The 11889-nt window shown below is 35.4% G+C and overlaps 1 protein-coding gene across 2 annotated transcripts; it reads left to right on the top strand.

The window, feature by feature from the left end:
- Nucleotides 1-250: 250 nt before the first annotated feature.
- LOC18443243 (geraniol 8-hydroxylase) lies at nt 251-7713 on the top strand. 2 transcript variants are annotated; one of them, XM_011628357.3, is made up of 2 exons: nt 251-1385; nt 2912-3699. In XM_011628357.3, the coding sequence occupies exons 1-2, from the start codon at nt 495-497 to the stop codon at nt 3521-3523; spliced, it is 1503 nt and encodes a 500-aa protein (XP_011626659.1). In that variant the 5' UTR covers nt 251-494; the 3' UTR covers nt 3524-3699. The 2 variants fall into 2 exon arrangements, with proteins under 2 accessions (XP_011626659.1, XP_088713941.1); XM_088857815.1 differs by lacking the exon at nt 2912-3699 and adding an exon at nt 7481-7713 and having other exon boundaries at nt 258-1385.
- The last annotated feature ends 4176 nt before the right edge of the window (nt 7714-11889 follow it).

Below are 11889 nucleotides of genomic sequence, written 5' to 3'. Positions count from 1 at the left end.
CAGAAATCAAGGGTTTTTTAACTGGACTTGCTTATCACGCAAAACCTAGTTTGAGTTATAATAAATAATATTTGTATAGCATGATCCATATAAGACCACGATCCCACTAAGTGTAAATTCCATAAAGCTATGTCGTATACCACCGACCCCGTGTCCAAAGTCAATATTAAAAGAAAAAAAAGAAAAAGTTAAAAAATGTTTATGTTTGAAAAAGTTAAAAAGAAAATAAAGAAGTTTTTGGACTTCTAGCAAGAGAGCCCCACATCCATAGATCCCCCTCCCGTCCACACAACCCAAACATTACATACGTGGAATGGGATCAATCGCAAATCAAAGACTCTTTTTTTTTTTTTGTTTTTTGTTTCTACTGCAAATCAGAGAGTTACAGTTACATCTCTGCAACCCACAATCCAAGACCACCTTTCCCAACTCCACCCAAACTTAGACACACCTTCCAATACTCGCAAATTCCATTCACTTCCTCTCATACCAATATGCACATGGAACAAGTCTTGTGGTCAACAGGAGCATGTGCCCTCTCTCTGCTATTCTGCGCCCTAGCCCTGGCGCTCATGCTTCTCACTGGGAAGCGCCAATCTCACCTTCCTCCTGGCCCAAAGGGCCTCCCCATGGTTGGGAGCCTCCACAGGCTGGGCAGCAGGCCGCATGAGGCCCTTGCGGCACTCGCGGAGACCCACGGCTCCCTCATGACCTTGCAGCTTGGATTCATGACAACAGTTGTTGTGTCGTCGTCTGAGATGGCCAAGGAGGTGTTACAGAAGAACGACCTGGTATTTGGGGGGCGTACAGTCATTGAAGTATTGAAGATGAGGTCTTACCCTGAGGGGTCCCTAGTGTGGGCTCAAACAGGTCCTCGTTGGCGAGCGCTCCGCCGCATCTGCACCACCCAGCTCTTCACTCCCCAGCGGCTGGACAGCCTGCAGGCTCTTCGCTGCCAGAAGGTCCATGAGATGGTCGAGCTCATAAGACAAGCTGAGCCGGCAGTAGACATAGGGCGTGCCGCCTTCGTCACATCCATGAATATAATATCTAACATGATATTTTCGGCTGACATGGTCAACCCCAACTCTGGGTCGGCGCAGGAGTTCAGGGATGTCGTTTGGGCGATCATGGAAGTGGCGGGCGCACCCAACCTTGCCGACTATTTCCCGATGCTCAAGGCCCTGGACCCCCAGGGGCTCAAGGGGCGCTGCAACAAACTCTTTGGAAGATTACACCAGTTTCTTAATGTGAAGATCGACGAACGTCTGCAGTCCAGAGAGAGAGGTGGAGTGGACAGGGGCGACTTCATCGACGCTATTCTCGACTCTAAGCAGGAGAACGGTGTGGATTTTAGCCGTAGTGAGATCTTAGCGCTGCTCACTGTAAGACACTACCCTCGTCTTTGCTATGCTGAAAATGAAAAAGTAAGCCACTCAGAGGCAATATGGTTTGTGGTACCACACAGAGACATCCACCATCCGTTTCTGCTGCAAAATGAAAATATTAACTTTAGTTCTTATTGATGGGTGTTTTATATCTGCGAACAACTAATCGCCATTGTTCATCACGAATGGATGGACGATGCTCCTGTGGTGTACCATACTGAAATCAAAGAAAACATGTCTGTGGTATAGTCTTTTTCATGTGAAGCCACTAACCCCCATCAAATATTTCAAATCGTGGTCCACCGTGTACGATGGAGGGATTTTCGGTGATAAAGTGCCTGACCCAACGGGGATCATTCCATGTCAACTCTGGTTTGGTCCCATATCTCTCCATCACGTATCGTCTATTGGTAAATGGCAAATGGGGTGGGTCAACCATGACCACCAGACCGGTCGATCCGATCCGAGCCTAGGTTTGGGTCCAACTTTTGGACCTGTGGGTGCGGGTCTAGTTTGGGTCTAAAACTCTTGACCCGAGTTGGATCGAGGTTGGGGCTGAGTCCAAGTTTTGGGAGTGGGTTTGATCTGGGTCTAAAACCCTCGACCCGAGTTGGATCTAGGCCGGTTCAGGGTCTAGGTGGACCTGAGCCGAAGAAATCTATACACAAATACACATACAAATATTTATACATACATACACACATACCATACCTTTAATATTTTTAGGAAAAAGTTTATGTAAAGATGCAACCTTATAATGTAGAACTACGGATGCACCTAAAAATCTATCGGAAAAAGGTAGTTTAATGTTGAAAAACCATTTTATCATCTCAACATCGAGATATGTGACCATGAAAAATAAAAAGATTTTAAGTCAAAAAAATAGTGCATTTTACAACATATTATCTACACCGTCCATTTTCAAGATTTTCATATATTTATATATCTATTTGATTTTAACAATTTTTGAAATTTTAAATTTTATAATTATATATAAAAATAGATTTTGAGATCCTAAGAACATTTTACATCAAAATTATATACCATGATAAAATTTGAAGGTGCACCTTACCTATACAGCTACGGATGCATCCGTATGACAACTGCACCCATATTTTTATTAGGTGGGCTTGATGAGAAGAGTGGATGTTTCAAATTTTATGTGATTTAAATTTGTAGAAAAATAATTAAAATTTAAATACAAAATACAGTTGTGTCCGTCAGATCGACCTAGATTAAATCTGGACTATTGGACTTATGCTAATCCATCAGTTCATAGGCTCGTAAGGTCTTTTTCCATATATATATATATATATTGAATATAAAATATTTTTATAAATTTGCTGTATATAAATATTTTTTTGCTAGGATCTGGACTAGGTCCAAAAACTTGGACCTGATGGGTTGGATATGGGCCCAAAACCTTGAACCAGGTCGGTTCCAGGTTCAAGTCAACTCGGACCATAAATGACCAATTGCCACCCCTAATTTTACGCAATTAGCCATGTTTTTATGGTACTCAGGACTTGTTTGTTGCGGGGAGCGATACTAGCTCAACTACTGTGGAGTGGGCAATGGCCGAGCTCCTTCGCAACCCTGACAAGATGGCCATGGCTAATATGGAGCTCTCAAGGATCCTTGGTGGTCCGGAGCACATTATGGAAGAGTTGGATATATCTCGCCTCCCTTACTTACAGTCAGTGGTGAAGGAGACATGGCGGTTCCACCCACCCGTACCGCTTCTCATCCCCCATAGGGCCGATGCGACTGTAAATGTGGCTGGATACATAGTGCCGAAACATACACAAGTATTGATCAACTATTGGGCCATTGGAAGAGACCCTAAAGTGTGGGACAATCCGACAGCCTTCTTGCCGGAGAGATTCTTGGGCTGTAATGTGGATTATAAGGGGAAGGATTTCCAATTTATTCCGTTCGGGGCGGGGCGGAGGATATGCCCTGGCCTTCCTCTTGGGGTGCGCATGGTGCACTTGATCCTTGCTTCTTTATTGCATTATTTTGATTGGGGGCTTCCCGATGGAATGAAAGCCGAGGAGATGGATATGAGGGATAAGTTTGGGGTCACCTTACAAAAGTTAGTTCCACTTCGAGTCATCCCTGTTCAAAGCTCATGATTTGACAAGTGCAAGCCGGATTCTCCTGCCTGATATTTACTACTTGGGGAATTTTATTTTCATAAAAAAAATTTGGATTGTATACTAGGAGTTGAAGTTGGAAAAATTTGTGATGCAGGTCCAAAAAGTGTAAAACATCCATCTTAATAATGGATGCAGGTGTTTCCATCTAAAAACAATGAAAACTAACTGTCTAAATGTTTTTTTATTAAAATATTATTTTTAATTTTTAAAATTTATTTATTTTTTCACATTTATTATCTTCATGTTAGAGTTTACATGTTTTTAAAAATTAAGTCAAAAAATCTATCTCAAAAATAGATTTATCAATAGGCTTGCATTTTTACATATGCAGGCTTCGCCACATAGAAACCGGGTCCGATGAAGTTTCTATAACGTCTAGGATTTATGAAAACTAAATAAAGCCTCACCTAAAATCTTCATCTTGAAACCACTTTTGACCAATGTTTGCAAAATCGAACTAAAACGGTTAACCAGTCATGAGGCTGGGAGCGGTTCGAACGGTTCCCGATGAGAAGCATGAGCGCCAGGGCTAGGACGCAGAGTAGCAGAGAGAGGGCACATGCTCCTGATTGAGCATAAGGCTTGTTCCATGGGCATATTGGTATGAGAGGAAGTGTATAGAATTTGAGAGTGTGAAAGGTGTGTCTAAGAGTTGGTCTTGGGTGGTATCTATCCCATACTATGTATAGATTGCATCGGTTGCGTGAATGGCGTGGAATCTATGGATCGCTTGGTAAGAGTAGACCAGTTTCTTTTTCTTTTATGAGCAATTGATATGCGGAAACTAAAACAAATAGGAAAATACGCAAAGAGCCATTCTTTCTTAAAAATTACACTGGAGGTCGGTTCTCTTTTATTTTTATTTTTTTTGCCCCTTGGTATATGTTACAAAAATTAGACCGGTCTTTTTCTTTTTTGCTTTATGTAATTTTTTCGAACAAAGACATTTTTTTGGTTTTTTTGACCATTGACATTGGACCGTTCTGTGTGACACCGTTACGAGGTCAAGGACCTCAAACTACTTTGTTTTTGGCCATGTTGATACGAGTCTGAGGTCTCAGACCTTAAACTGCTCTATCTGTGGCCTTAGGCCTCATTGATAATGGTCTGAGGTAGACCTCGGACCGTTGTCCTTGGCCTTATGCCACATTCACACCAGTCTGACCTCAAACGACTTTGTTTGTGGCCCAAGGCTACAGTGATGCAACCCTACATTTGAAAGAAAACAATAAAACAAAATAAAATAAAAACCTGTGCAAAGTTGATAGAATCGGATCAAGGGGCAAATCGGAAAAAATAAAGACCATAGGGGATGGACCTTCGACATAGTTTTTGAGAAAAAATAACTCTTAACATATATTGCTATTTTTAAGTGTTTGATTTTGATAAATTTCTATCCTTTCCCACCGTATACTTCTTATATACTTTCTCGCTATGCAATAGTCTGATTTAAATGGATGGTTGAGGTTACTTGTTTTAAAATATCACAAGTCAGCCACTAATCGTATGATCTAAACTTAATGTCTCAGAGTATTTTATTTTTAATTTTTTTTGTACAAATCATATGAAGATGAAATTTAGTATGTATTATCTCTCAATAGGGTGCACCTAAAAGTATTATTATAAAATATTTTTTAAAATTAAATTGACTAAAATTCTTATGAAACTTTCAAGGGTAATATGCTCATTTTATTTTATTGGGAATATTTTTTTAGGTTTGTGTGGGTGCAAGTTCAAGAGAGGAGTGGATGTTCCAAAATTGTTGTCAAAATATAGATGAAAATTAATAATAAAATAGTGTATAGGCATGATATTGTGATTGAAGCTATCTCAACCACCCATCCTAATTAGACGGCTAGGAGATGGGGGATATAAAAAATATATATATGGTGGAAAAGCATACACTAAAGGAAAAAGTTTATATAAGGATGCAACCTTACAATGTAGAAATACAGATGCACCTCAAAAATCCATCGAAAAAAGTAGTTTTAATGTTGAAAAACCCTTTGATCATCTCAATATCGAGAGGTATGACCATGAAAAATAAAAAGATTTTAAGTCTCAGAAATAATGTATTTTACAACATATTATCTACACCGTCCATTGTCAAGATTTTCATATGTTTATAGATCTACTTGATTTTAACTATTGTTTAAATTTAAAATTTTATAATTAATATAAAAATAGATTTTGAGATAATCCTAATAACATTTTATATCAAAATTATATACCATGATAAAATTTGAAGGTACACTTTACCTCTACCGGTACTGTGCGGATGCATTCGAATGCCAATTGCACCCTAGACTAAGTAGCGGTTTGAGAACCTAGAAATCTATTAAATGAAAATAGACTACACAGCAAGGAAATACGCTTTAATAGTAAGGAAATAGATACGCTTTAATAGTAAGGAAATAGAAAAAGATTACATGAGATTTCCCCAAAAATCAAAAAATCCATTAAGCGCCGGTGAAGGGTGAAAAATTTATTATGGGTAATCGGGAAAATCTTTGTTTGCCCCTTTTTTCTACCAAAAAAATCTCGTGATTCACTTCCCAGCAATCACACCTCCTAATAAACTAGAAGAAAAAAAAGTTCTTCAACTACGAGCTAAAAGAAAAAAAGTTCTTCAACGATGAACTAAAACGCTGTAACCCCATCTTCTGCAAAACAATGTAACCTCATCTTCTGCAAACAATCACACCGACTTCTCCAGCTAAAATCCGTTAGCCCAATCTTCTTAACTAGCAGCTAAATCTCGATAGGCCATCTTCTGCCACCACAACCAAAACCGCGAGCCTACAGCTAAAATCCGTTAGCCTAATCTTCGTAACTAGCAGCTAAATCTCGATAGCCCATCTTCTACCACCACAACTAAAAACCGCGAGCCCAAATTACGGTAGCCCCATCTTTTGCAACCACAGCTAAAACCGCCAGCCCAATATTCTTCAACTAGAACTTAAAACCCGGTACTCTCATCTTCTGTTATTACAGTTGTATCTATTGTTTATCTTCTGCAACACTGTTGTAGCTATTGTTTATTTTTAGATATCCAAGATTTATTTTTTTGATTTCTGCAACCACAACTATTGTTCCAAAAAATAAACGGATTTGGTTTCTCTACTAAGTAGTTATTTTTTTGGTTTTATTTTTTCTTTGTTGTTGTTATTGTTTGCTGATAAATTCGAAATACGTGAGTTCACTTACAAAGAATCCTCAAATCAGTGTGCTTGAATTGTTTTTTTTTTCCTTTTCAAAACTTGTTAATATTAATTTTCCTCTTCGATCTCCTCCAATGCCCCGACATAATTTCTCCTATAATACATCTCATTTAGTCATAAAGCTTTCAAGCTTACTAGCGAAATTTTTCCCAACTTTTTTTTTCTTTTAAATTTACACATAAAAGTTTTCTGGAGAGAGATGATCGAAAGGTTGTAGCACAAGAAAAAAAACATAAAAAATATGATAGCTTGTCATAATAAAAATATGTTATTTCAAAGTGTTAACATCTTGAAAACATATGATTCCAAGTCAAGACCCAAAGGCATATAAAAGCTGTGGCTAATTCTTAAGCTTAAAGCAATTATAAAGTTTAAGCTACATACTATGGATTGTAGACTCAACCATATTTTGGATATAGAGCCCAAAAAGGCAAAAAAAATGCTAGTAAAGCATTTCTCATATTTCTTGTGCACATAGTCAAATATTATCAATGTATTTCTCAAGTTACATGTAAATACTATCTAAACAATAATAATCCATTTATAAATAATATATTATAAAATACTATATTAATAATATATTATACAATAATATATTAATAATATATTATACAATAATATATTAATAATATATTTAACGAGACAATATATTGCCATGTAACGAAAGGGCCTCTAAATTACTCCGGTTTGTTTTCCTTTGTGGTGGTGGCAGAAGTGGACGTTGACGGGGCATTTATGGCAATCCGTTACTATTGTGGGAGCTTGACGGGCATTTATGGCAATCCGAATCTACAATTAAGAAGTAAGCCTCCACGCCACCGGGTCATTAAAAAAGAGCTTCGATGGGTTCCTCAGAGCAATCGCTGGCTCGGTTATTGTATGTAATGGTTATTGATTATGATGAATTACTACGTTAATATTATAATATCAATTGATTTTATATTATATTATGTGTTATGGCAGGACGTGGTACATTAAGCACTAATAGGAACATTGTATGGGGCTAGTTTTTTTTATGTTTTTTTTACAACATAAAACTTATATACTTCTTTTTATCACACCCTCTATTTTCAATGGAGGGTTAAGATTGCCTTAATTATAATATTACGTCTCTATATTATTTTATTTTTAATTTTTTTTATAAACTATTTTGATACCAAATTTTGGATGTCCAATCCTCTATTAAACTCCCACTAACAAAAAATATAAAAAAATTATTTTTAATAAAATAAAATGATCAAAATACCTTTTAAAGATTCAAAAGGGATTTTGATCAATATATTTTATCAAAAAATTACTTTTAATATTTATAGATACATCCCAATAAAAATAGTGCCGGTACCAAATTTCATATTTATACAACTTGTATAAAAACCAGTGTTTAAAAAAACGTCGAGTCGAACCGGGCTCGACTCGAGAATCACCATGGAGGGATCGAATCGCTTAAAAAAACGGGAATCGCCCGGTTCTAGAGAGAACCAGACGATTCTGCACAGTGACTCGCCAATTCACTGTACGGAATCGGCGAGTCCTGTGAAGAACACGGGTTGCACAGTGTTCTTCATGGGATTCTTCGAAATTTGTTATTTTTTGATTATTTTTCTTGTTTTTTTTGGCATGTGATCTAATTTGCAGGCTTTAAACAGCTTTATTAAGCTTTTACACGGATTAAATGGTTGAAAAATTTGGTGTTTTTGGATCATGAAACTTGCATTTTTAGGGTTTCCGCCTTTTCTTGTGTTTCATGCCAAATAGGGCATGAATCTTTCAAAATTTGTAGGCATTTTGATCGTAAAGTTGTTCATCAAAACCTTTTGTTACTAATTTGTGATAATCGTTGAGAAAAACAGAGTTTTTTGGAGATTGAAAGCTCTGGTTCACAAGACCATGTAAGAAGTTTGGGTTTTTTTTTTTCCGCCATATGATTAATTTCACTGCATATTTTGAAGATAATGAGTTCAATTTATAGGGTTTTTAATCTTTATTGTGTCTATTATGATTTAACATTTTTAATTTTATGTAATTTGGTTAATTACAACATGAAATTTGAGATGAACACAGAGATGTCTGCGGAACCAAAATTCCGCTGTTTTTTTTTTTCCGCATTTTGATTTTTTCTTCATGATATATTAGAAATAATGTGTTCAAAATTTAGGGTTTTGATTCCTTACATTGTTGTTTATCAAAAAATGTACTCAATTGGATGTAATTTATTCACTTAGAGGTGGATTTTTTAGTTAAAATGGCTTATGTAAGATGGCTCTATGAAGAACGGAATTTTTTTTTTTTTTGTAATCCATGATCGAATTTTTTGTAATACTTGATCGATTTTTTTGTAATCCATGATCGAATTGTTTTTTTTTTTTTTTTGTAATCCATGATCAAATTTTTCGTTTTTTTTTTTTTTTTTGTAACCCATGATAGAATTTTTTGTAATCCATGATTGAATTTTTTGTAATCCATGATCGAAATGTTTGTTTTTTTTTCTTGTAATCCATGATCGAATTTTTTGTTTTATTTTTTATTTTTGTAACCCATGATAGAATTTTTTGTAATCCATGATCGAATGTTTTGTAATCCATGATCGAAATGTTTTGTTTTTTTTTGTAATCCATGATCGAAATGTGTTTTTTTTTTTCTTGTAATCCATGATCGAATTTTTTGTTTTTTGTTTTTTTTGTAACCCATGATAGAGTTTTTGTAATCCATGATTGAATTTTTTGTACTCCATGATCAAATTGTTTTTTTCTTTTTTTGTAATCCACAATCGAATTTTTTGTTTTTTTTTGTTTTGTAATCCATGATCGAATTTTATGTAATCCATGATCGAATTTTTTGTAATCCATGATAGAATTTTTTGTAATCCATGATCGAATTTTTTGTAATCCATGATCGAAATGTTTGTTTTTTTTTCTTGTAATCCATGATCAAATTTTTTGTTTTTTTTGTAACCCATGATAGAATTTTTTGTAATCCATGATTGAATTTTTTGTAATCCATGATCGAATTGTTTTTTTCTTTTTTTGTAATCCACGATCGAATTTTTTGTTTTTTTATGTTTTTTTTTTTTTTGTAATCCATGATCGAATTTTATGTAATCCATGATCGAATTTTTTGTAATCCATGATCGAATTTTTTGTAATCCATGATCGAATTTTTTGGAATCCATGATTGAATTTTTTTGAAAATTTGTGATTTTTTTTTTAAATCCATGATCGAATTTTTTTTTGTAATCCATGATCAAATTTTTTGAAAATTTGTTAAATTTTTTTTTTAATCCATGATCGAATTTTTTTTTGTAATCCATGATCAAATTTTTTGAAAATTTGCTGTACTTTTTTTTTATTATTTCTTTTTATCCATGATCGAATTTTTTGAAAAATGATGATTTTCCGAAAAGATGTGAAAATCGTGATAAGGTTTTGATTATCATGATGTATTAAACCCAATTTTTAATTTTTATTGTTTGAGTTTGCTGTACTTTTTTTTTTTTTTCCATTATTGAATTTTTTGAAAAATGATGATTTTCCGAAAAGATGTGAAAATCGTGACAATGTTTTAATTATCATGAGGTATTAAACCATATTTTAAATTTTTATTGTTAATGTTTTTGTTGAAAATAATGTATGTTGATAGATTATTTATGCAAAAAAATGCATGTTATTATATTTTTAATGCAAACTGTAATTTTTTTATATGTTGTTCATGGATTTTTTAGTTGGAATGACTGATGTTAGCTGGCTCTGTGAAGAATTGTTTTTATTATTAATTTTTTAATGTAAAAAATGTATGTTCTTGATAATTGAGTTGTAGCCATAATTGGAGCTTGCATTTTGTATTATATTATCCTGAATGTTTGTAATTGATATGTACGAAAGTTTTATTGTCAATAGAGGTATTTTGTAATAACAAATAACAACAAATATGACTACGTGAACTACCACAACATATTATCACTACACATGGTGATTTTTTTTCTTTTTGAACTATCAGGTTAATTTTATACTTTTTACATCTTAAAACAGTTGAATCATGTCAAGATCTGCAGAAGACCCTGCATGGCAACTTGGGGTTAGACTTGATCCCAACAAAAAAGACAAAATTATTTGTAATTACTCTCAAAGAGTGATAAGTAATGGGGTACATAGATTCAAGCAATACTTGGCAGGGGTTAAGGGAGAAGTTTCTGCATGCACTAGTGTCCCTAGTAATGTAAAAAAACATATGGCGGCAATTCTTAATGCTAACAAAAGTAAAAAAATTGTCAAACATAGGATGAATGAGGAGATAGCTAGTTTATATACGCCATCAAGCAGGAATGATACAGAAGAGTAATATAATAATGACCTAGAAGAGCAATATAATAATGAGCTGGACATGGCCACAAGATTGAGTTTACATGAACAATATCATAGGGAACGTAGGTTTAGAATGCCCGGTGGGTCTAGCTCAGATATGTATGGTGGGCCTAGCTCAGATATGCATGGCGGGCCCAGCTCGAGCATGTATGGCGGGCCCAGCTCAAATATGTATGGAGGGGTTGGTGGCAATATGTATCAAGGAGAATTAGATGTTGAAGAAATTGTTTCTAGGTTACCTAAGAGTGCCAGTATTGCAGGTCATGATCGTAAAGACTCACTTCTCTCAAAACCTAACTCACAACAGATGATCCTAAAAGGCAAGGTTAAAGGTACAAGAAACATGTTGGGGAGATATGTTGGTAAATGGTTCTACGATAAAAGGATTCCCTTTGATGCAGCCAATAACCCATATTTTCTACCTATGGTCAGTACAATCTAGAGAGCCGGGCCGGGGTAAAACCCCCGACGGCATATGAGCTCAGTGGGCCAACATTAGATGAATAAGTGCAGGAAGTTAAAAAGTGGATTGAAGAATATAAACAGAGTTGGAGGAGGTGGGAGATAAGCATGTAGTCCAGTTCATTACGGACAATGCGCGTACATGTGTTTCTGCGGGCGGCAAGTTGATGGATAAGAGGAAGCATCTAGTATTGACCCCATGTGTTGCACACAACATCGATCTTATGTTAGAGGAGATCGGTGAGATCAAAATTGTGAAGGAGACTCTAGAGGAAGCAAGGTTAGTGTCGAGATTTATATA

Source organism: Amborella trichopoda, chromosome 2 (genome assembly GCF_054954075.1).
Source record: "Amborella trichopoda isolate Santa Cruz 75 chromosome 2, AtrichopodaSantaCruz75HAP2 v2.0, whole genome shotgun sequence".
NCBI classification, from domain to species: Eukaryota; Viridiplantae; Streptophyta; class Magnoliopsida; order Amborellales; family Amborellaceae; genus Amborella; species Amborella trichopoda.
The sequence above is the reverse complement of the archived record's forward strand: the minus strand, read 5'-3'. Positions and strand labels throughout refer to the sequence as shown.